At 37.8% G+C, this 27,048-nt stretch overlaps 1 protein-coding gene across 2 annotated transcripts in view; it reads right to left on the bottom strand.

Moving 5' to 3' along the window:
* Positions 1-3,261: 3,261 nt before the first annotated feature.
* Positions 3,262-27,048, bottom strand: part of LOC149828770 (ninja-family protein 4-like) — a 78,336-nt gene continuing 54,549 nt past the window's right edge. Inside the window, exons 2-4 of one of the 2 annotated variants that reach the window (XM_090017717.1) lie at positions 13,203-14,437; positions 3,887-3,985; positions 3,262-3,587 (exon numbers count right to left, since the gene is read on the bottom strand). In XM_090017717.1, coding sequence (XP_089873843.1) covers positions 3,574-3,587; positions 3,887-3,985; positions 13,203-14,355 — 1,266 coding nt within the window. In that variant the 5' untranslated portion in view covers positions 14,356-14,437 and the 3' untranslated portion in view covers positions 3,262-3,573. Of the gene's footprint in view, positions 3,986-13,202; positions 14,438-27,048 lie in introns of both variants that reach the window. The other variant, XM_090017716.1, reaches the window with a different exon arrangement.

The raw sequence follows: 27,048 nt of genomic DNA, 5'->3' as shown, positions 1-27,048 counted from the left end.
AACTTTCCCTTCAACCGCAATGGCATTCTACGATCGCACAGCACTCCAGTAGCACTTTTCCATTTCATCCACCCAACCTTTATCCTATGATTTACATCTCCATCAATTTCTCCATACTTTTGAATGATGGATCCCAAATATTTGAAATAATCATTCACCGGTATATCTTGCTCACCAAGCTTCACTACACTCACATCACTACTTCGTTGCTTACTAAACCGACATTCCATATATTCAGTCTTACTCTTACTCAACTTAAAAACTCTAGCTTCCAATGTCTGTCTCCATAATTCTAACTTAGCATTAACCCCAGCTCTAGACTCATCAATCAAAACAATATCATCAGCAAACAACATACACCACGGTACATTTTCTTGAATTGATCTCGTAAGCTCATCCATCACTATCGCAAATAGGAAAGGGCTTAAAGCAGATCCTTGATGTAACCCAACCGTTATCGGAAAATTGGTTGACACCCCTCCACAAGTGCGGACATTGGTTACTACTCCTTCATACATATCTTTAATTATACTAATGTACTTGAGAGAAACACCTTTCTTCATCATTGTCCACCAGAGAACGTCCCTAGGTACTCTATCGTATGCCTTCTCTAAATCAATAACAACCATATGCAAATCTGTGTTCCTCTCTCTATATCTTTCAATAAGTTGTTTAAGAAGATGTATAGCTTCCATAGTTGATCTTCCAGGCATAAAACCAAATTGATTCTCCGATATCATGACAACCTTCCTCAACCTAGACTCAATCACCCTCTCCCAAAGTTTCATAGTATGACTCATGAGTTTTATACCACGATAGTTTGTGCAATCTTGTATATCACCCTTATTCTTATATAAAGGCACCAAAGTACTCTTCCTCCACTCATTAGGCATCTTATTTGTTCGCCAAATCAAGTTAAAAAGATTTGTCAACCATTCTAAACCTTTCTCTCCCAAGCATTTCCAAGCCTCGATAGGTATACCATCTGCGCCAACTGCCCTTCTTGATTTCATTTTCTTCAAAGCCTCTGCAATTTCTTTCTTTTGAATCTTGCGCATGAAGTCACGATTTATCTCATGAAAAGGAATGGAGAAGTCTCCAAGATCTTGAGCATGACTATCATTAAATAGCTTATCAAAATAATCTTTCCATCTCTCCTTAATCTCCTCATCTTTGACTAAAACCCTTTGCGTTTCATCTTTGATACATCTAACCATACCCAAATCCTTCAATTTCCTATCTCTCATCTTTGCAAGCCTATAAATATCCTTCTCGCCTTCTTTGGTATCCAACTTGTCATAAACCTCCTTATATACCTTAGCCCTCGCGTTTCGAACAACTTTTTTAGCTTCCTTCTTTGCTATCATATACTTCTCCAAATTCTCATTATCACGACTCTTACTTAGATTTCTATAACACTCTCTTTTAACCTTAATAGCTAATTTGACATCCTCATTCCACCATGATGTATCCTTACCTAGTGGTGCACCGCCTTTAGACTCACCCAATACCTCCTTAGCTACTTTTCTCATACCACCCGCTATCTTATTCCACATTGATTCTGAATCCTCCTCGAGACACCAATCAACTTCCTTAACTACCTGCTCTACAAACATTCCTTGTTTAGCTCCTTTCAGTGCCCACCACTTAATTCTAGGATCTATCCTATGTCTATCCCTTTTGCGGCATTGTCTAATTCTAAGATCTAAAATTAAGACTCTATGTTGTGTAGCTACACTTTCTCCTGGTATAACCTTACAATCGATGCAACAACCCCTATCTCTCTTTCTAAGTAGGAAAAAATCTATCTGACTCGTATTAACCCCACTTTTAAATGTTACTAGGTGAGACTCCCTCTTCCTAAACCAGGTGTTTGCTAAGATCATATCATAGGACAAACAAAAATCTAAAATCCTTTCTCCACTTTCATTTCTTTCTCCTATACCATAGCCTCCATGAATATTCTCAAATCCATCCCTACTAATGCCTACATGTCCATTAAGGTCACCGCCGATGAAAAGCTTTTCTCCATAAGATGTCTCTTGTACTACTCCATCTAAATCTTCCCAAAATTGATGCTTAATGGAATCATCTAAACCTACTTGAGGTGCATAAACACTAATAATATTAATAATATCCGTACCTAATACTAATTTAATAAGTAAAATTCTATCACCCTTCCTACGGACCTCAACTACATTATCTATAAACTGACGACTCATAACAATCCCTACTCCATTCCTATTCCTATTTATTCATGTATACCAAATCTTATATCCCCAAGGTTCTATCACTTTAGCTTTCTCACCTACCCATTTGGTCTCTTGAAGACATAAAATATCAATCTTTCTCCTACACATAACATCTACTAACTCTACCAACTTACCATTTAAAGACCCTATGTTCCAAGTGGCTAACCTAATTTTATGGTCTTGGACTAACTTCTTTACCCCCACCCGTCCAACAAAGTGAGGGAACCCTTGCCTATTTGACACCACACCCGGGCGCCGGTGTGACGCGTCGCTTCTGGGCGACGACCTAGCAACCCTTGCACATTTATCACTGCCTCCGGGCCTAGAGAGTACAGCGCGTCGCTCAGTAGGGAACGCCCCAACGAAATTCTCATATTGGTTCATTTTCATAGGATATGACAAAGTTTTTATGCTGGCTGTCACAGGCCTACCGCAACCCTCCTCCTTTATCCGGGCTTGGGACCGGCAGTGAAAGGGCACACATTTCGAAAAATTGAATGGGCGGGTGGAAAAATAAAAAATGCTTCCACACGACAGAGGTACGAAGGCACTTTCATAAGAAATGCATTGTTTCCTGAGGCCTACCATGTGAGAAGTCGTTTTGCACATGGTAGCAAATGCCCCCTGTACCAAAATAGGCCATCCGCTTTCTCCGATCATGAGTACAACAAACGGGCCGAAAAGAAACATGCACCTTTGCTCATAAGACCACCCTTAAGACCCGAAAAACAGTTTAACAGCTATGAAGGATTTTCTGCAAGAGTTGGATCATTTCAGTTCATGTACAGATACCAGTTGTGTTCCACTCATCTACTTCTTTTAGATCTATAAGCCTCATTTGCAGATCAAAGTGTTTGCAAGCATATACACTTGGAAATATCCACATCCGCGTACATTGTATCTACAGGCAAAAAGCTTTTTTTTTTTTTCCAGCTCTCACTATAAATACATCCTCAACATGACCCTGGTAAAAATGATATGGAGGAAAGAAACCTAGTTCAAATTAATATTCGACTAAAAACGCTATTTCCACATATATCATAATGAAAAGGATATTACAATGCAATATGTCATTAATAATAAGAAGCTTGCAGCTAAAGAAATGGTCAGCAATAATAATGGACAAGAATAGTAGCAAAAAAAGGACGCAATAAAATGCAAAATTTTAGAATTTCAGCATCAAAGCATAAGGCCACAGATATAGATACCTACATAATCCAACAACAGCACTAACAAAGAGAGGAATCAGCTTTTGGTTGATGCTGCTGGATTGCCGGTAGGAACTGAGGACAATCCAATGTTGCCTTCTTGGTTTGGCGTGTCAGCAGTTGCATGCTGCACAAACTCATCAGGAGACATATGAATGCCATGGCATGCACAAACTATTCTAATCTGTTTCTTGTCATACTTGTAAGCAACCCCTGAAATGGTCTTCCCATTCGGACTGGAACCAGCTGTTGAAACCCATGGAAGATCTGGGTATGAACCATTACCCCCAAAATTAATGGCAGCAGCAATACCTGGCCTAATACCAGGCATTTCATGAAGAAAACCTTCCAAAAGTGGAGGTTCAGCAGGTTCCCTAGGCTTATCACCTTTAATGATGCCCTCATTCAGAAAAGAGGAAGACATACCCACTATTTCTGGCAGTGGACGCTTGCCTGAATTCTTGGCAAGATCTGGTGCTTTCCCTTCGTAACTAGAAACTTCAGATGAGCCATGAAGCAAGCCACCTGCAGGGGAAAAGTACAATGAAATGCCAGCTGATGCTTTGTTTTTCATTAAGATTACAATAGTGAAGCAAAGAAATAACCACCAAAAGGAAACAAAACAAAGCACTTGTCATTTCAAGAAGAAAAATCCAACAATAACCCACATAAGATTATCAACTCTGCACAACAAATGAGCCCACAATGACTTTGCTTACAGATATTACGTTACACTACTTCATAGCGAAGCAGAACCTTAAAGATTGTTTATTCTAAAAATGAGAATTTGGTTCAATCCAATGTAATAGTCCATGTGACAATAATATTCTCTCACATCAATTGAACTATTCAATTTAAGCAGCTCAACCAAAATCCAATGGGAGCAGATTTAGTTAGTGTGGGATAAACCATAAAGAGAGTTAAAGCCAGATGAACACTGGGAAAAGTAAACAAAAAGCATGAAAGAACTAAGATGGAGTGAAAGGAAATGAGATTATCCACCAAAGTCCACCAAATCACCAAAGTGGACACTTCAATAGTCACAAGGTCCACCAAATCACAAAAATGGACACACAAAGAGCGACAAACAAACTCACTCACAAAACCCACAAAGGGGTACACAAGAAAGGCTTACAAAATATAAAAATAATAATTTTATTAATGTTTAACACATGCAAGAAACATTGGGTTATGAGGGGTTTCATCCCTATTTATGCACATCATGGGAGCTCCATAGAGACATTGGGACTGGTCCAACGGCTCTAGACCTGCTCCAACATCTCTTTTGGACTAGTCAACTTTGTATGGACTAGTTCAAATAGAACTAAAAAGAAAGAAAGTAACCTAGTTACAATATATATATATATATATACAATTTAACACTCTCCCTCAAACTTACGGTTGAATAACCGAAAGTTTGTCTAGGAGAAAGTGAAATCTAAAAACAATGAGAGGTTTGGTGAAGAAATTCACCAACTGGTATTATGAGGTAATATAGGAAAGATCGATAGTACTATGTAGATACTCCTCTCGTACATAGTGGCAATCCATCTCCATATGTTTAGTACGCTCGTGAAAGGTCCGGTTGCTCGCAATTTAGTTGAAACTTTTGTTGTCACAATACAGTCGTGATGCCCATTTAATTTGAACTCCCATATCAACCAGCAATCTCCTTAACTAGATCACCTTCATAGTGGTTGTAGTTTTAGCCTTCATAGTGGTTATAGTTTTGGCTCGGTATTCTGCTTTAGTCAAAGAGAGAGAAACCTTTTACTTCTACTTACACCGCTATGAGATCAACGATTCACCTAAAACAACACAAAAACCCGTGGTTGAGTGTCAGTTGTTGGAATCACCTCCTCAGTCACCATCAGCATAAGCAGTTAAATCTAATGATGAAGAAGTAGATACGAAAAAGGCTTTGATAAATTAAAGTTTTAATATATCAAATACAATAACTACAACTACGCCTTCATCCCAAAACAATTGGGGTCGGCGATATGAACCAACAAAGAAAATCATTCTGGGTCTTCCACATGAATCCTTCTCCTCCATTCATTTCTATCCAATGCCATGTCCTCGGTGAGGTTCAAAGCATTCATATCCTTTCCTATCACCTCCATCCATGTCTTCCTAGGCCTACCCCGACCTCTTTTAACTAATATATTTTCCCATTTCTCCATCCTTCTAACTGGAGCATCATTAGGCCTACGTCGAATATGTCCAAACCACCGTAAACGATTCTCTCTCATCTTATTTTCAATGGGTGCAACGCCTACCTTCTTACGTATCTCCTCGTTCCGAATCTTATCTTTTATTGTATTTCCACACATCCATCTCAACATACGCATCTCAGCTACACTCATTTTTTGAATATGATGTCTCTTGGCAGCCCAACATTCCGTACCATATAGTAAAGCGGGCCTAATAGTCGTCCTATAAAACTTTCCCTTCAATCGCAATGGCATTCTACGATCGCACAACACTCCAGTTGCACTCTTCCATTTCATCCACCCAACCTTTATCCTATGATTTACATCTCCATCAATCTCTCCAAACTTTTGAATGATAGATCCCAAATATTTGAAAGAATCATCCACCGATATTTCTTGCTCACCAAGCTTCACTACACTCCCATCTCTATTTTGTTGCTTACTAAATCGACATTCCATGTATTCTGTCTTACTCCTACTCAACTTAAAACCTCTTGCATCCAATGTCTGTCTCCATAATTCTAACTTAGCATTAACCCCAACTCTAGACTCATCAATCAAAACAATATCATCAGCAAACAACATACACCACGGTACATTTTCTTGAATTGATCTCGTAAGCTCATCCATCACTATAGCAAATAGGAAAGGGCTTAAAGCAGATCCTTGATGTAACCCAACCGTTATAGGAAAATTGGTTGTCACCCCTCCACAAGTGCGGACATTGGTTACTACTCCTTCATACATATCTTTAATTATACTAATGTACTTGAGAGAAACACCTTTCTTCATCATTGTCCACCAGAGAACGTCCCTAGGTACTCTATCGTATGCCTTCTCCAAATCAATAAAAACCATATGCAAATCTTTGTTCCTCTCTCTATTTCTCTCAATAAGTTGTCTAAGAAGATGTATAGCTTCCATAGTAGATCTTCCAGGCATAAAACCAAATTGATTCTCCGATATCATGACAACCTTCCTCAACCTAGACTCAATCACCCTCTCCCAAAGTTTTATAGTATGACTCATGAGTTTTATACCACGATAGTTTGTGCAATCTTGTATATCACCCTTATTTTTATATAGAGGCACCAAAGTACTCTTCCTCCACTCATTAGGCATCTTATTTGTCCGTCAAATCTTGTTAAAAAGATTTGTTAACCATTCTAAACCTTTCTCTCCCAAGCATTTTCAAGCCTCGATAGGTATACCATCTGGGCCAACTGCCCTTCTTGATTTCATTTTCTTCAAAGCCTCTGCAATTTCTTTCTTTTGAATCTTGCGCATGAAGTCACGATTCATCTCATGAAAAGGAATGGAAAAGTCTCCAAGATCCTGAGCATGACTTTCATTAAATAGCTTATCAAATTTCTTTCTTTTAATATATCAAATAATACGCAAAATTGCTCCCATATTAATAGAAGTGGGAGCATGCTGAAATTGGCTGGTTGTGTGAACTGCATGCGCTATATCAGATCTTGTAATTGAAATATAAGAAAGTGTCTCGATAAGTTGTACGACGTTGAATTTTTAAGTGTCTCTCCATCATCAATCTTAACATTGACAACCTCGGGAGTGTCAGTTTTCTTATCATTTGAGATTCCAGACCTGTCAATAATATCTACAGTAAATTTAGATTGAGTCAATAGATAACCTCTAGAAGAATAAGCTACTTCATTTCCAAGAAAATATTTTAAAAAACCTAAGTCAATTCTTAAAAAGTTTTTTAATGTGTTCAACTCCCCTTATGTCTCCTTCGGTGATGATCATGTCGTCCACATAGAAGAGAAGAATAATAATACCTGCATTAGAAATCTTAACCAATAAAGTTGTGTCAGTCAGATAAGATTAAAATTCAATATCATGCATAACTTGACTAAATATACCACACCAAGTCTTTGGTACTTATTTAAGACCATAACAGTCTTTATCCAAACAAAGAGTTTTTCCTTTAGGAATAGTTATATCAGGTGGTGCTTCCATATAAACTTCTTTAACCAAATTTTCATTAAAAAATGTATTCTTAATGTCCATGTCATACATGAGTCATCTTCTCACAAAGAATAGGGCTACTAAGGTCCTAAATGTGGTCATCCTAACAACTGAGACAAAAGTTTCTTCATAATCTATATCATATTCTTGAGAATAACCCTTGGCAACTAATATGGTTTTGTATCTTTTAAGAGTTTTATCACTCTTGGTTTTTACCTTATACGCTCATCTATATCCTATAAGTTTATTTTCTTGGAAAATGACTATTGGCTCTTTCTAAAGCTTTTAACTCTACCCCCATGGCTTCTACCCATTCAGAGTGTTCTTTTGCGAGCATAGGTCAAGGGTTCTATATAAGAATGTATTAATACAATGTAGGCTTGGTATTTAGGTGAAAAAGAGTCATAAGACACAAATTTCTAGAGAGTTTTGAGACTCTATATGACCTTCTAGTTTGTATTTTCATCTGGTTTTCACTATCAGCATATCTTTTAAGTGCACATAGACATTTAGAATCACTACGCCTAGAATATTGTATACAATTTTGATCCTTAAAGCATGATTCCTATCAAATAAACTACGTTGAGTACATCTATAAAGTCTTATTGAGAAGATGCAACCTACAACTATGATTTATAGTACGTGGGAGTAGGTGTTCCCATATTATTATTATTATTATTATTATTATTATTATATACATAGAGAGAGAGAGTCACTAGAATATGAGAACTAGAAATATGGGCATTTTCAACACTTTTTTTGCAAATCCAACCATGTGGATGTGCTTGGCATGGTGAGTTTGCTAGAAATCAACCATTGGATCATGTATTTTAGATGAAAAAATGTGATTTTTAAATGCTTGAATATTTATGAAGATTATGAGTTATTGATTTTAAAGCCTTAAAAAATCTCATTTATGCATAAAAAAACAGATGATTCAAGAGCAGGTCCTTATAAAACCAAGTATGTAGATCACATTCGTACAATTAGATTCTAGAGAAGACCAAAAAATCCATGAAAATCGTGGTCCGCACATTAGTTCTCACATTGTAGTGACTATATATATATATATATATATATCATAGTCCCCTGTATCGTTCAAGGTATTTTTTCACCTAGGGTATTTCTCAGAGAAAATTCCAAAAAAGTTGGAAAATATTGAAGAGAATATAAATAATAAGAAAAAAGATAAGAAAATAATGGTCTTGCATAACGTTTCTTGCAAAAATATAAAGAAATAAGGTTTAAAAATTTGTAAATATAAAAAAAACAAAAAAATAGAAAACGTAGTTTAAACTAAAATATTAAAAAGTGAGTTTTTCCCAAAAATATCATGATATTATAGTGATATTTCTGAAACATCAGTGATATCAGTGACACTAGGGATGCACAACGAGCCGAGCTAGCTTATCATGGCTCGAGCTCGTTCAAAAAATAAATGAGTCGAGCTTGAACAAAGGTTTAGGCTCGGTACACAAAAACGAGCCGAGCTTGAACAGATAGTCCAACTCGGTTAGGCTCAATAAACCCGATTAAGCTCGGTTCACATAGTTATATAAAGAAATTAGATTTTATATATGTATATCATTTTTCTTTACATGATACTAAAACAGGTGTTACCTTAGTGGATTAGTTTTTGGACTCTTTCGAAAGTGGCCTGGGTTCAAATCCCACTCTTATGTTTGTTTCAAAAAGTGTTTTTGACACATTTAAAAAAAAACTTTACATTTTTTTTATAAATGTGTTCAGATCGAGCCGAGTCGAGCTTTGCTCGAGCTCCAGTTTTCTTCTCGAGCTAGGCCGAGCCCGCCCAAGCTCGGCTCGAACCCGGCTCGTATGCATCCCTAGGTGACCCTAATATATATACATAAATATATACATATATATGGGTTAATATTTGGTGCTATTGAAGGCATGGAACTATTGAGCTGGAAATCATGGGTTCAAGCTTTATCAACTCAATTTGACTACATTGATGAGTTCAGCAATGTTTGCTTGCTAAGGATTAAACATTGGATCATGTTAATTCGATCTAAAAATAATGATTTTTTTGAGTCGTGAAATTTTTAGTGCATTGCCGCTCATTCTTATGCCCGTAAAAACTTTGCTTACATGTCACAATCACATTATTCAAAAACTCATTTTCTACTAAACAAACCTTGTAGATCACCTCCATAAGTTTTGATTAACCAAAAAAAATCAAGAAATATGAAGAGACGGCGATTTATGCTCAATAGTTTTGTGCCTTCAATAGCACCAAATATTAACCCTGTATGTGTGTGTGTGCAATATAGATAAAACTGGAGTTGGTTAGGTTAACAAACCACTTTCAGACAGAAATGGACCTCAATGCGGTTGACTTCACTGACACAAAAGAAGCCACATCCAAGTGTTGCATCTGCATCGGTGCAGGTGAGACACGTGCACTGCCCTGTTAGAAGTGTCCATGTTACATATGGCACAAACTATAATGCTGGTTAAGGTGCCAGCCACATTCTTTTAAGTTGCTTCTAAAGGCTTGCAACAAGTCCATTCTTTTTGTTCCAGGTGAAAAGGGATTAGGAAAAAGGGATGTGACCAGTATTGAAAATAGATATGTATCTGATTAACCATTATGATGCTAAGGATGTCCCATAGCTACTATGAAGATGACTTGAAAGTCTATGATGGCCTTCTTATTAAGCCATGAAAATGAGAACGCTATTGGAAAGATGTATATGTTAAACATAGGGATGATTTCTCACCTGTTTAAAGGTTGGAAATATCACAAGTACAAAATAAGCCACTAGGATGGAAAGTTGCCATAATCTTTTGTTTATTATTCTCTCTTTTTTTGCAAATCTGCCACTATGTCTGCCCAGAGGACGCAGACATGGTTCTGCTTCCAATAGAACAAAAAACACATGCAAGCGAAGATTGCATGACAAGACTAGCCATATTGGTTTGATTTTCGATGTTATGACACCAAAATTAAGATTATGAAAATACAATTCCAACACTAGATGAAAATGTTTGTACTAAATCACTACTCTCCAGGACAAATATCAATAATTAAAATTAGATACAAGCGGACTAGAATAACCGCAAGGACCTAACAACTAATTTAACCCAATGAGAAATGGGAGGTTTAGACCAAGGTTGCCAAACTAGGAAGCGGAAGCGGAAAAAGATACGGAAAGCGGAAGCGAGAAGCGAGGCATTTTAAAATTTATACGAAGCGAGAAGCGAAGTTTCAATTTAAAAGCGAAATATGAATAAAAAATGAAGCAATGAAATCAAACAAGAAACAAATAAAAACTAAAATAAAATTGATCATTTCTGTAAAAGAGTTAAATTTTTGTTAAAATCTAACAATGATGGTTACCAATTTAAAGAAAGTACATGGAAAGTGAGTGAAAGTGTGAGAGAAAATACATGAAAAAGAGGAAAAGAAACGTGAGAAAAGTATATAGTATGCATAGACCATGTGTATGAGAAGCATAGAAGAAGCGTGGGGGAATCAAGCTTCCCATGAAGTTTCGGAAGCGAAGAGTATCGCGCTTCCAAAGCGAGTTTCCGGGAAGCGAGCTTCCCACCTACCTAAGAAGCTTCGGGTAACTCTGGTTTAGACCCCTTGGAAAATAACAATGGAACTCTAATGTTTGTCATCATGCACTAAGACAAGATTGATACCTGAATCACATATACTGAGTTACCGATAATTAACTTTAACAAGAGCAGGAACAAATCCATCCCAGTGTTTTAAAACTCGCCGAGTCAACTCGTTGACTCGGCTCGGCTCACCCCTCCAGCGAGTCAACCCGGCAAGGCAAACTCGGTTTGCCAAAACTCGGGCTTGACTCGGGCTTGACTCGGGCTTGACTCGGCCTGACTCGGGCGAGTTTTGGGATGTTTGAAATTTGTTTTTTGAGTTTCAAATTACAGTTTTGAAATATATAAGTACATATATTTTAACAAGGGTTACCCCCAGATTTTGTATAAAAAAGAAAATAAAAAGCATTTAAAGATAAAAAAGCATTTAAATCCATAGAATAAAATTGCCATGTTGTTCGAACTACTGTTCACCCTATGTTATCAACTTATTCTAGCAAAATATTTTAAAGAAATGATTCTCACTATATATGGCGGGTCAATTGTGCCTATGGGAAGTCACATTTGGGTTTCATCATCCATTTGTTATGTGAACAAGCATTGTACATATTCAAATATTAGTAGTCTTTTTATAGTTGTGCCATTAATATATTTCCTGCATAGTTTTATACATGAGAGAAAATTGCTTATTTATGTTGATATTGGGCATTCTGTAAACTTTCAATATGCACATATATCCCTGTTTTACATTTATGGATTTGTTAGAGAGGGAATTAAAAGTTTTAAAACAAGCTAGCATATATGATTGGCCATTTTAGGAACCTTAGGTAGTAGCAGACTGAACTCATGGTGACTAAATCCTCTAATTCAAGTCATGAATTAGTCAAAGTGCTTGTATAGATATCAAATTCAATTATTCAAGCAAACCTCTATAGCTCTTTGCAGTTGTTTTTATATTCTTACAGACATTTGGAGACTATGTTTACTCAAAAACATGGTTTCAGACAAATTATATATTGTTTTTCTTTTAAAATCAAAAGTTAACAAAACCCGGTCCGAGTCACTGAGTTGACCTGCCGAGTCACGAGTCAATAAAGAATGAGTCGTGTTCCAAGTCACGGGTTTTAAAACCTGATTCCATCCTATACAAACATAAGAAAAAATATATAAGAATCAAAATAAAATTCATGAAGCCCCAAAGGGGTTTGGCATAGTGGGATGGGGCCTAGGCCGCTAGGCAGGCAGTCTAGGTTCAAATCCCATGAGTGTTATCCCTTGCACAAGCCAAAGCGTGGCGACTCCCTGGGGCAAGGGGGTAAGCCCACGGAGTTTTACGCTGCCAGGACAGTGAGCGTAATTGCGGCAGGTAGAGCCAGTGCGGCTAGGTTTCTGATCCTGGGGGCAGTTTCTCCGTGTAAATATAAAAAAAAAAAATCATGAAGCAACAACAGAAGCAGAAAGCAAGTATGCATTCTGTAACGATTTAGGCAGATTTATATGCATTCTGCAAACAGAAGCAGCTACATAAATATTTAAGGAGCATTTGTGGAGTTGGCTACAATCTTTTGAGAACTATAAAAGCAACAAGAAATAAGATGTTTGATGATGTATCAAGCATTATTTAGGATGAAAAGTTCTGCAGTGGTCTTTCTCAGCCTGCGATCCAAGCTCCCAAGTGACTAGGAGGCTGTAAAAGAAAAGCCAGAAACTTTTAACACTTGGTAAGCTCTCTTCAGAGAGTAAAGGTTTTCACAGTACTCTAGTCACTGGCGAATTCACATGCAGATGCCAAAAGCTTCTTGAATCACTCATTTCCTACTATGGCAAAAAATTCATAAATGAACCATTGGTGTCAATAGTTTTGGAAGACTAGTACTTCACAATCCAGGGAGGAATAGCATGCAAGCTATCTCAAACAATAAGAGAAACAGAGCAAGGAGGCGAACCTGATGATGCCCTTGGTTCATCTTCAACATGTTCTGCACTAGCAACCCCCTCTCCTGTGCACTTGTTGCCAAATGCAGAAAACTGCGGACAATGAGAAAACCCTCCCAAAGAAGCTGGGTCCAGTGCTGGAAGCTGGACAGCGGAGTAACCAAAAGCAAGCTGAAAGTTACCAGAAGCAATTGGCTGAACATTGGCACCTTCACTGTTTGTAGTAGGTGGCGTTAATTGCATACATGGGAAACCAGATGGAGAAGCATTTACTGATGAACTAGGATCCATGCCAGGTAATGAATAAGGAACAGTTACAGCAGTGAGAGGTTGTAGAGAAAATGGAATTCCATATGCAAGATTTCCGATTTTAGATTCACTCCCTGTAGCAAGGGTCTGCTTTAGAACAGTGCCTTGGCTGCCTACTGTACTTGAATCAAGGAATTCTTGTTTATCCTTTTGGTTTGAAGCATCAGAGCCAATGCTGATAATTTTTTTTACACCACTCCTTCCTAGCGATGTGCCAGTCCTTGAGGTGGAACCCTCACCCTCAGAATCCTCATTTTCTGCTGCAGAGATGTCTTCTGCTGCCACAGAAACAGTAAAATTTTTCACTAAAGAAGCACCAACAGCACTCTGACCATGTGCATCAACAAATTTGGTTTCTTTTTCATGTTTCTTTCGAATTTCCAGCTCGTCAAATGGCATCTTACGTTTGCCAGCTGTCCCCAGCCATAAGTCTCCGTTGAAGCCATGTTGATCCAACTTCTCTTCACCTTTTCCTTCCAGCCTGTTCAAAACCTTCACGTTAGTGCTAGCAGTAAGCCATGATTCTCTAAATCCCATGAACTGTGAAGCACCTCCATGTGCATCTATAGAAGTATCTGAGACTGGGGCAGAGCATTTCCCAAGATCTGTCCAAAAGTTCTCCTGCTGACATGATCCTGGATCAGTTCCCTGTGATATATCATTGCCATGCTTATCATCATGAATTTCAATAAAATGTTTCACTGAATGTCCTGAAAAGTCGAAATCTGCATCTATCAATTTGCTTTTACCACCTTCTGCATTGAGGTCCAAGCAACTTTCTTTACTCTTGACTTTTCCAGCAGATCCACCAAAGGATAGACCCAAACTTAGCTCGATCCCACTATCATCTTCCATTTAACAATTGGAAATATCTCGAATGATATTTCTCTTACACTGCTGTTTTCAGTGCTATAACAAATGCAACTGCTGCCTTCAACTGTTAAAAATTCCAAATTTAACATAAATTTGGTTTCTAACATTAAAAAGAAAAAAGAAAAAAACACTGCAAACAAAATGGAAATAGCAACCAACATTTACCCAAAGATACGCTTTAGACCAAGTGTTCAGTAAGCGTATGTGCACGTCTGAAAGTTCTTGTTAAAATATGTGTGTATATATATATATATATATAAAAGAAGTGTATTCATTTTGTAATACCCGATAAGGGTAATTTTGTCTTTCCTCTTCCTTTTGCGCATATTCATCTTTTTTAATATGTTTGTAATTTTCTTTTTTCTTTTTTCTTTTTTCTTTTTTCTTTTTTATTTCTTTCTTTTTCATTTTTGAGGGGCCCCACAAATACACGTTGGGACCCCCTCCAACGATTAGATTTCTAACCGTTGGAAGGGCTCCAACGTCTACTTTGGAGCCCTTCCTTTGCTCCTTATGTATGATATATAGGGGTGAACCCCCTTTATATTGTTTAAGCTTTTTAGCAAAAGCTACTATTCATCTCAATAAAGATTTCTTTTATTTTGTATGCCTTTGAGCATTTGTGTTCTCATTTATGTGTTGTGCCCTTGTGCACACTTGTTTCAAGTTCTCATTTTGTGCCTTTGTGCACACATTGCATATTGAAGACCTAGTGCCTTTGTGAACAATTATCTCTTTAAAGACATTTTTACATGGTATCAGAGCAAGGTCGATATAAGAATAGCTCGTGTTTTGTCATACTTCGGTGGTTGCCTCGAAAAGCATGCACACTCAATCTTTCCTTCTTGGCGCAGAGAGCTCTTGCAATTCACTTCTAAGTGCAATACATCTCCTCAAGTGAGCTTAGAAGACCCTTTGTGGTAAGAGCCTTTATTATTTAAATTTTTTTTTCTCTCATAAACTTCTCCATGGCGAAAAAATATTCTCACTTTTCTCTTGGCTTTAAGCTCAATGAGTCAAACTATCATGTTTGAGCCGGAAATATGGAAGCACACATCAAAGGTAAGGGACTTTGAGGTCATATCCAAGGTTTAATACTAGAACCGGAGCCAAAGATTACGATGGTTGAAAAGGGGAAAATAAAAATTCTTGATCGAGAAGAAAGAACAAAAGCTCTTGAGGAATATAGCAAAAAACATGAAGAGTGGAGATGAAAAACTACAAAATCCTATCTTGGATCTTTTCTTCGGTTGAGACAAGGATCAATGCAAATATTTTAAAATTCAAAAAAACATCTAAAGTGTAGGAATATCTTGAGAGGATGTATACCTCGAGATTTATCTCACAAGTATTATATTCAAAAGAGAGATTTGACTCTCCAACAAGGCGAAATAACCATTAGAGAGTATTCGCTGAATTGACTTTCATTTGGGATGAGCTTGCTATACTCGAACCTAAGTGGAGTGGAGAAGCCATTGAACTTCGCCACAAACAATTAGAAGAAGACCGATTCTTTAACTTTTTGAATGGGCTTAGGCCCGAATTTGAACAAATAAGGTCTTATCTCCTATCCTCTTTTACTTCTCCTCCTCTCGAAGAAGTTCTTATCAAATTAAGTGGAGAGGAGACTCGTTTGGGAATGAGCAAATTAAACCCAAGTATTCTTGCCATACCTTCAAACAAAAATGAAAATGAAGGTGCTTATGTCGTCTCAAGACCCGGAAGCAATTTAAAGTCATATAAGCCTCCTCATTTCAACAAAGATCAAAATCAAAGAGAAGAAAGAGGACAAAGTAAAAGATGGAATCACGTAAGGGAGTATGGAAAAATCATTTGTCACTTTTGCAAAGAACCGGGACACATTAAGCCGGTTTGTCTTAAGTGGAAGACAAAGGTAGCTATGTCTACTACATTTCAACCACAAAGAGAAAAGAATCCATCTACTTCCAATAATGGGGCATTGTCCTTAAGTCAAATCGTGGAAGCTCTTCAACCCTTATTCAAAGGATCCATCTTCGGTGCCGCTATTGTAAAAGTATCTCCAACAAGATACGAGGATCAAGATTACAATATTCTTTGAAATAAATATGTGCACATAAGCACAACAAGAACTCTTGAGATACTTGTGCACAAAAGCATAATACAAACTCACAAATGCATAAATGCATACACAAGAATCATAAGCATTAAGAAAATAAGCTTGGGCAATAATCCCAAAGCCTTAAGAATACACAAGGGGAGAGCCCCTTTAAATAGAGGAGGTGGAGGCCTTGGAGGGGCTCCACTTCTAGTCGTTGGAGCCCCTCCAACGGTCACAAATGTGACCGTTGGAAGGGGCCCAACGACTAGATAGTGAGCCCCTCCAAGGTACATCCTACCTTTTACAAAAAGAAATAAAAGAATAAATTAAAAAGAAAAAGAAAAACAATAATTACAAAACATATTTCAAAAAGAATGTGTATACAAAGACTAAACTACCCCTACGGCTAAACAATACGAAAATATATATATTTGATATATATATATAATAAGTAGATACATATACATATATTAACATATATGTATATGTATTACCTTATATATATCAAATATATATATTAGATTGCATGGTTGATTACATAATTTAACACCCCCCCTCAAACTTAGGACAGGATGACCGAGAGTTTGCTAAAAAGGAAGTTGAAGCATGGAGCACACAAAGCTTTAGTGAAGAAATTTGCCAACTGATATTCTGACATGACATATGGAAGGTCAATGACTCCTTTGAGATAAGCCTCACAAACATAGTGACAGTCCATTTCGATGTGCTTAATCCGCTCATGAAAAGTGTGATTTTTCGCAATATAAATTGCAGTTTTGTTGTCACAACACAGCTTAGTGGGCCCTTCTATTATGATCCTCATGTCTTCTAGCAACTGATGAATCCATACAATTTTCATGGTAGTAGTCGTCATGACACGATATTTAGCTTCAGTCGAGGATAGAGAAACTTTTTGTTGCTTTTTACATCTCCACGAAATCAGTGAGTCTCCTAAGAACACACAAAAACCAATGGTAGAGTGACGGTTATTTGGATCACCTCCTCAATCAGAGTTAATATAAGCAATTAATTTTAAATCAAAAGAAGATGACAGAAAAACTCCATTATTTAGAGTACCCTTTATGTATCTTACGACTCGCAAGATGACACTCATGTGGACTGATGTTGGTGTATGCTGAAATTGGCTTGCAATATGGACTGCATGAGAGATATCGGGTCTGGTGATACTCAAATACATCAATGATCCGACAAGTTGTCTGTATGGAGTGGGGTCCGAAAGGGGAACACCATCATCAATCTTCATTTTAGCTCCTACTATAGCAGGAGTTTCACAAACCTTTTCATCTGTAATACCTGACCTGTCAATGATCTCAGAAGCAAGTTTAGTTTGAGATAAGAAATACTCTCTATGAGAGTATGCAACTTCAATACCCAAAAAATAAGTCAGAAAACCCAGATCAAACATTTCAAACTTATCCTTTAAAATTGATTTTATGCTCTTAACCCCTTTAGAGTCACTACCAGTTATGAGCATATCATCCACATACAATATTAAGATGACAATTTCTACATTGGATTTTCTAACAAACAAAGCAGTATCAATAAAACAGGATGAAAAACCATTTTCTATCATTACGGAATTGAACCCAGAGTTACCGGAAGCGCCTAAGAGTAAGGGAAAGCGTGCTTCCCCGATACGCACTTCGAAAGCGCGAAACATCGCGCTTTCGAAATGCATGGGGAAGCGTCCCCTTTTTTGGGAAGCACGCTTCCCATTTATAGAAAGCGCGCTTCCCCATGCTTCCCCCTCGCTTCCCCATTTTTTCATTTTTCCACTTCCTCCTCACTTCTGGTTCGCTTCCGGTTCGCTTCCGAGACGGTTCATAATTTTCTTCAAAGTGGTCCCACGCTTCCCTGCTTCCTAAATTTTTTAAAGTACCTCGCTTCCCGCTCTCGCTTCCCATATCGCTTCCCGCTCCCACTTCCTCGACTAGTAACTCTGATTGAACCTATCATACCACTTGTTTCAAACCATAAAGTGTTTTTCGAAGGTGAAGCACCTTTCCTTTAGGAGTCTTCATTCCAGGAGAAGCATCCATATACACTTCTTCATTTAGATTTCCGTTTAGAAATGCATTCTTAACATCCATTTGATAGATGTTTCACTTGTTGATTGAGGCAACAGTTATAAGACATCGAACAGTGACCATTCGAGCCACCAGGGCAAAGGTCTCTTCATAATCAATCTCATATTCTTGACTATACCCCTTTGCAACCAGACGGGCCTTATATCTCTCGAGGGACCCATCACTCTTAGTCTTAACCTTAAATACCCATCTACACCCTATTGCTTTCTTACCTTTAGGAAGGTCTTGAATTTCTCATGTCTTAGCGCTTCTCAGAGCTTCGAGTTCATTATCCATTGCGGCTATCCATTCGGGACATTTTCGTGCTTTCTTGAAGTTTCTAGGTTCTATGTAAGAATGAATGGCGCTTAGAAAGGCTCTATGTTTAGGTGAAAAAGATTCATATGAGATCAACCTAGAAGGAGTTTTTTTATGTCTTTCGGTCCTACGAAGGTTTTCCTCACTTTGAGGAGCAGTTCTACTAGTATCATCATATTTTTCAAGAGCACTTCTGAAGGTGTTTCTATCTCTATGAGTATAGGTGATGGGATCTCTAGGAGGTTCCTCATCGACATGTTGATGAAATGGAGAGGACACAGGATCGGTTTCCCTGATTTCATTATCACTTGAGTCATTCTAATTTGACTCATCGTTACTAACATCATCTCCTTCAGTTAAAAGATCAAATAGAAAAGAATAGTCTACATTCTCGTCATTAGATTCAAGACTTTCAAAACCACTAAGATTTTCCAAAAAACTTACATTTCTGGAAACATATAGTTTAGCATTTTTAATATCATAACATCGAAAACCCTTTTGAGTTTCGGAATAACCAAGAAAGGCACAAGGAATGGCCTTTGGGGAGAGTTTATCATTTTTATCAGTAAGGAAAAAATATTTACATCGAAAAACCCTTAACCTGCTATAATCAGGTTTTTTCTTATACAATCGTTCAAATGGGGAAATTTTGTTCAAATTTTTTTATGGGAGTCTATTTATGAGATAGACCGATGTAAGGGTCGCCTCAGCCCAGAGTCTTTTTGGAATATTCTGCGAAATGAGCAAGGTTCTAGTTGTTTCAATGATATGCCTATGCTTTCGCTCAGCCAACCCATTTTATTGTGGGGTTTTTGGACAAGATTTTTTATGGAGAATACCATGGCTTTCAAGATAACTTTTGAATTCATTTGAAAGATAATCGACCCGGAGTCGAGTCTAAAAATTTTTAAACTTCCATTGAATTGATTTAAAACCATCATATGAAATGTTTTAAAATTGAAAAAACTTCATGTTTATGTTATGAAGACAACCATCCTTTCTATCAACCTACTGATCCTCCCATAGAGGAAAGAACATCTAGTGAGCCTATTACTTATATACATGGAGATAAAAATAACTTTAAAAGTGCAATTAAAAAATATAGTGAATCTAATGAGTCTTCCTTTTTAAATAACTCTCGTAGAACTGAGAGAATTAGAAAAAATCCCTCTAGATTTATTTTCTATGAATCCTTCTCACCTAAATATCGAGCATGCCTTAGTGCTATTCATTCTTATATAGAACCTAAAAATTTTGAAGCCAATAAAATGATAGAGTGGAGAGAGACAATGGATAATGAACTTAGAGCCCTTAGGAAAGCCAAAACTTGGGAATTCCAAGATTTGCCCAAAGGAAAGGAAATTATAGGATGTAAGTGGGTTTTCAAAGTTAAAACCAAAAGTGATGAGTCTCTTGAGAGATATAAAGTTGTCTTGTTGCCAAAGGGTATAGTCAAGAATATGGTATTGATTACGATGAAACCTTTGCCCCGGTTGCACGAATGGTTACTGTAAAAACACACAAAAACTAGTGGTAGAGTGACGGTTATTTGGGTCACCTCCCCAGTCAGAGTCAGTATAAGCAATTAATTTTAATTCAGAAGAAGAGGATAAGAATACTCCCTTGTTTAGTGTGCCTTTTATGTATCTCACAATCCGCAAGATGGCACTCATGTGAACTGATGTTGGTGCATGTTGGAACTGACTTGCAGTATGAACTGCATGAGAGATATCTGGTCTAGTAATACTCAGATACATCAAAGATCCCACAAGCTGTCTATAGGGGGTGGGATCGGAGAGAGAAATACCACCATCAATCTTCATTTTGGCTCCTACTATAGCAGGAGCTTCACAAGTGATAAACAAACAACCTATACAAGCATATATTCACATGTTCATGTCCTTGGCTCCAATATCACATCTAGTGTGATTCCCAAAAACATTGAAATCATTAAATACCATTATTCTGGAAAGATCATGAGTATCACAAGTTGTTCACTTTTATCTCTAGATTATTCCCAAATTAAATAAATATAAGAAATCCAAATAACCAAAATGGATCTAGTTGGACCCTTTTTTGGACCCAAGTCTTCTGCTTTGCTCCTGCATCATTCTCCCTGGGTTAGAGAAGACTTGCCCTCAAGTCTAGATCTCACTTGCGCTTTTTCCAATTTCATTCCACCTTATGAGTTATGGACCCACAATATGGAACCAGGTCTTGGTGATGCAAAAAAACTGAACAAACCAAACAAGATCATCTAAGAAATGCACACTAAAACCAGGAGCTTTATTTTCAAACCATCCAAAGTCACATGAGATGCCTCTGAAGTGAAATCAGTCAAACAGATCTAAAGCAGATGACTGAGACAAAATATGGACCCACTCTTTAGGATCCTCATCCATAGCGGTGCTGGAAGCTTATACTGATCCGATTTGAGCAAGTTCAAGGTCTTAAATGGGTTTGGGTTGTGGAATAGGAATACAAGACAACCTTGGGTATGGGCATTAGGTTTTAGGTCTTGAATATCTTTGGGTACGGGTAGGGTAAGCGGAAGGTCACTCTAGATTGGGTCAAGTGGGTATAGCCCCTATAGGGTTGGTTGTATGGGATCTCTTATGGGTTTTAATGTATCCCATAAAATAGGTTTGGATATGGGTAAATCTTGGAGAGGTCTACTTGAGATTGGATCCAATAGACTTGGATTTAAGCTCAAAACAGGTTTAGGAGGATCCAATATAAGAGATTTGGATTCAGGATATGAATTTATGTCCAGATCCTCTTTAATTGGATAGGGGTCTTTAAGAGTGCACTGGGTGGGTTCTAAGATAGATTCTTGAATGGATTCAAATGATGGCTTATTTCGGGTAGGCACTAATGGATATCTATCTAGATTGGATTCTAAATCGATTTCAACTACTTGGGTCTGGGGAATAGTTTTAGGAACGAACCTGATTTGTATCAAACTTTGCATCTCTTCCCATGTTTGAACTTGTCCCAAACCTTGGTCATCATGACCCAACAACATTTATGTACAGTGGTCTAGGTACAATCTCCCATGTCCCACATTCATGTAAGGCCTCCATTTCTTCATTCATTGCTTCTACCCATCTTCTAGAGCTCGCAGCTTGATAGAACATGAGAGGCTCATCCTCTTTACTTATGGATGTCAAGAATAACTGAAAATCCAATGAAAAATTTTTATAACTTACCCACCTGTCAAGCGGATGTCGAATTCGTAAGGATCTTCTGATATCCATTTGTTGCAAAGCGGGTGATCCAGATGGATCCGTATTCGTACAAGGAATGAATGAGGGCTCTTTCTCTCGCCGGGTGTACACAATACCCTTATACCTTGTTGGCTCCAAGTCATATGTAACAGTTTCCTCTGTTTGAGTCTCATTGGTTGAATCCTCATGTGGCTCCTTCTGACTGCTGCCAGAAAAAAGAAGTAATTGGGGCAGGACCCCAGACATCTGAACAAATGACCTCAAATGGCCTTGAAGCTCTTTTATTAATGGAAGCAAAAGGTAAAGCATGACTCTTACATAAATGACAACTAGAACATTTTGTATCAATGACTTCTGAACTCAGACTGGACTTAGGAATAAGATTATTCAAGACAAGTTTTTCAATGAAATGGCGACCACAATGGCCAAGACGACTATGCCAAAGTCTTGGCTTATTACTTTCAGAAACAGTAAATATAAAATCAGAATCAAAAACTTGACGTTGGTGAGGCTTCAAGGATGAATGGTTGGAATGAATGGAGGAAGGATCTTCTTGAAAGATATACATGTTGCCCCATCGTCTTTCTTCAGCGAATGTCTTCCTCGTGCGAAGATCCTTGACATAAACAGAAGAGGGAGTAAATTCAATTGAAGCATTAGCATCATCAACAAGTTTTGAGACAGAAACAATGTTCTTTTGAATATTAGGCGCATGGATGACACTTGGAAGTTTAAGAGAGGACTTTGACATGTGTATAATGGCATTTCCAGTATGTGAGATTGCATGAGGGGATCCATCTCCTGTGACTATGCTATTCTTTCCAACATAAGGAGTAAGAGTCAAGAGTTTACCTACATCACCCGTAACATGAGTAGTTGCTCCAGAGTCGACATACCAAATTCCTTTGTCATTTTGTTTCATATTCAATCCTGCCAAGGCTGCCAACATCAACTCTTTTACTTCTCCATCCTTCTTGGCCTTTGCTTGTGGAGCTTTCCCTTTGTTTTGAGGATTGAACCAACAATTTGCTTTAATGTGCCCTTTCTTGTTGCATAGGAAGCAGGTGGGAATGGGTCTTTGTCCCTGGATATTGGGTGTTGGAAGTATGCCACGACCTCCATAGTTATTTCTCCCTTGGCCTCCTTTTCCTCAAAAAGAACTTCCTCGTCCTCGACCATAACTCATTCCCATAGCCAGCACATTTAGTGTTCCTGAATTCCCATGAGCGTCTTCAAAAGATCCTTTCAGAGTCATCTCATATTGCAATAATTTCGCACGAAGATCTTCAAACTTTGGAAGTTCTGGTAAACATAGTAAGGTTGTCGTCATAACATGATAGTCTGGCCCCAATCCACTCAAGGTTTGTTGTACTTTATCTTTTTCACTGACAAGACACCCAACAACGGCCAGCTGATCTGTGATGCCTTTCATTTTATTCAGGTATTCCATAATAGACATGGAATCTTTCTTCAGCATTTGAAACTCTCGCTTAAGAAACATAATTCTTGCCTCAGAAATTTGTGAATATGTTTGAACTAACGTATCCCATAGTTCCTTTGCCGAACAAATGACCAGAGAGGTCCTGACTCTTTATAAACGGGATGATCTGTCTTTTCCAGGTTAAGAAGTTGCAGTTATTCAGTTTTTCAGATACTAGTTGACCGAGAAAACTTGAGGACAGACATGATTGCCCGTGAGTAAAATCCATTTGATGAATATGTTTGAACTGACACTTAGGTATGAAAAACAGAAACAGAGGGCACGGCTAACAGAACACTGCTCGGCTAATATATGTAGATGATGACAGAGCACTCGACCAGTCAGAATACTCGGCTGACAGAACCAACAAAACCAGAACCAAGAGAGCAATAGTGATTAACAGGTGATACTCGACAGGCAGTTCTTTTCAGAACCAACGAAAACAGAAATATTTTCAGATAAGGGAAAAATAGATGACAAGTGAGAGAGCAACAGTGATTAACAGAAAAAGAATCACAGTGATCTGAAATGAAAAGCAGATTCACGTTTCTAACCAAGTCGAGTTTCTCACAGAATCATAGATCAAGAAAGAAAGGATCAAGTTGTTCACAGAATCACAGAAAGAAAGAGAATCGAGTTTTTCACAAAAAGAGAACTTGTATTTTACGTTTCCAGATTCACGCTGATGGAGGGAACCTATATTTTACGTTTCCAGATTCACGCTGATGGAGGGAACCTATATTTTACCTTTCCAGATTCACGCTGATGGACTCACGATGATAGATCCACGCAGATTCACGCTGGGTCCAGATTCACGCTGGTAGACTCACGCTAATAGATCCACGCAGATTCACGTTGGGTCCAGATTCACACTGATAGATCCACGCAAATTCACGCTGGCAGCCCTTCACTCCCAGATGTCACGTTGCTCTGATACCATGAAAGAAAGAAGTCCTTGTTCTTCAGCACAGGCCTGTTATCAACAGAGAGAGGGGAGAGAGAGAGAGAGAGAGAGAGAGATTCCAGAGGAAAGGGGTTCAGTCATTTGTGACTGCCCTCTCATTCTATTAATATAATAAGTGTAAAACTAGGGTACGAAAATACCCCTTAATAGAGTGTTAATTTACATTATACACGAACTGGGTCTGGACCCGATCCATTATATAAATGGATCGGGTCAGACATATACATAATGACGAAAATGACGTCTTCTTTTCAATTATCACTAACGGCACACCCTATAAGTGCAAGTTGGTCTGTGATGATCTTTATCTTGTTCAAATATTCCATGATGGTCATAGAATCTTTTCTTAGCAACTGAAATTCCCTTTTTAGAAAAACAACCCTTGCTTGAGAAACTTGCAAATACGTTTGAACCAGTCGTTCCTAGAGTTATAGCGCTGTACAGTTGTCAGGAATGGCAACGAGAATCTCTTGAGACAAAGTTGATGTGATGTATGCAACAATTGATTGATCTTTCCTTTCCCAATTGAGAAATTCAACATTTTTGACATATACGATTGAACTCGCCCCTTTATCATCTTTTTCTTCTCTCGGGACAAATTCTGGTGGGACTGAAGTGGTTTCATCCAGGTGACCTAAGAGGCCTTGACTCCTTATGAAAGGAATAATTTGTCTCTTCCAAATCAAGAAATTTGAAGTGTTTAACTTTTCAGAAACAAGCTGGTTGAGAAAACTTAAAGAAAGGTTTGATTGAGTATGATAAGGATCCATTGAGAATAAGAATCAACAGGAGTATCCACGAAAAATTTTAACCCCTTTTTTTTTTAACAGATGGTCGTAAATTGTTAGAATCGGAGGATGCAGGAACTGATGTTCAACTTGTGAAAACTGATATTCAACGACGTGTGAAAAACACATTCACACGTTAAATATACCTCTCCCTTTTTGACAAATGTAGAAATGAGTAATCAAATGATAGATTGCACAGCAGAGCAATGAGAAATCATGGGAAAACAGAAAACTGTAGCATTCGAATATGTAGATATAGATTTTCAAAGATAGGGCAAAAAGCAAAAGATGATGAAACAATGGATAACAGTGATTCTCGTGAATGGGTTCACGTGAATCGGTTCACCTGGAATCCCTTTCACGTGAATCTATACACTTGGAATCCTGTAGCCCCCCTTTTTCACGATTTAGGTTCTCGTGAATGGATTTCACGTGAATCACAGATGGATAGAAGTAGTCCCACGCGAGGTGTGAGAACGCAGAGGACTTCAGAAAAGAGGGGGGAAATAGGCAAGGAAGGGGAGTAAGAAAGGAACGAAGAACCATGGATTTTTAGATCGTCGACTCTGCCAAAATTCCTTTTCAGCCTTTAGGGGATCTACGCTCTGATACCATGAAAGTTTTTCATTTGTACCTATATTGAGAAGAGAGAGAGAGAGAGAAAGAGAACCCAAAAAATCGATTACGACTGTCACGATTTCTTCATACAGAAATCGTGACCTAATGGTTGTATTAATACACTTAAGTGTATATTGTGGGTCGGGTCGGGTCCAGTGTAATATCCGAACCCGGATACAAATAAAAATACAGGCTTATGCATGAATGAACTCGGGTCTGGGCTTATACATGAGTGTTTCGGGTCTGGTACAGGATCCAGACCCGAAACACTATTCACCTTTTTCACAAGGGACGTGATACATAGACTTCGGAGCCGCTGCACATGTGACAGGTGATATTGGTAAGATTTCGAAACTCGTTCCTTATCGTGGTAAATTTAGCATTAAAACTGGAGATGGTGCTCTCCATCCTATCTCTCATGTCGGAAATATTTCTCTTCCTCTTCCTAATTCCTCATTATCTTTAGCTGATGTTTACCATTCTCCGAGTATTGTTAATAACATTGTTTATGTTTCTAAACTTATTGATGATACTAATTCTTCTGTCGAATTTACTCCTTTTGTATGTGTCAAGGATCTTCTCACGAAGAAGACGCTCGTTGAAGAAAAACGACAAAGAAACATGTATGTCTTCAAGGAGTTCCTTCAAGTTTGTCATACATCAATAAATTCACAGCCAATTCGTTCAGTGTCGTTCAAAGATTGTTTTAGTTTATCTCAATGTAATAAGCCAGAGATTTGGCATCGTCGTCTTGGTCATTGTAATCATTCATTTACTAAGAAGCTTGTGTCTAGTGGACTTCTGTTGCAGTCTAGTTTAAATGTTGAGACTGATTTTCCTCTTTGTTCCAGTTGTCAATTGTGTAAGAGTCATGTTCTTTCATTTCATCCAATAAATTGAAGAGCTTTTGTGCCTTTTGAAATTGTCTATTCTGACGTCTGAGGACCTGCCCCACAACCCTCTTTATTGGGCAGTCGTTATTATGTTATTTTCATTGATAGTTACTCCCGATACACCTGGATTTATTTTATGAAACATAAATCTAAGGTTTTTAAACTTTTTTGCTCATTCTATGCTTTAGTTTGTAATCAATTTTCAACTAAAATTCAATAT

The sequence above is a fragment of the Nuphar pumila genome, chromosome 9 (genome assembly GCF_984573655.1).
Source record: "Nuphar pumila chromosome 9, dmNupPumi1.hap1.1, whole genome shotgun sequence".
Taxonomy (NCBI): domain Eukaryota; kingdom Viridiplantae; phylum Streptophyta; class Magnoliopsida; order Nymphaeales; family Nymphaeaceae; genus Nuphar; species Nuphar pumila.
Note: the sequence above shows the minus strand (reverse complement) of the source record. Positions and strands in the feature narration are given on the sequence as shown.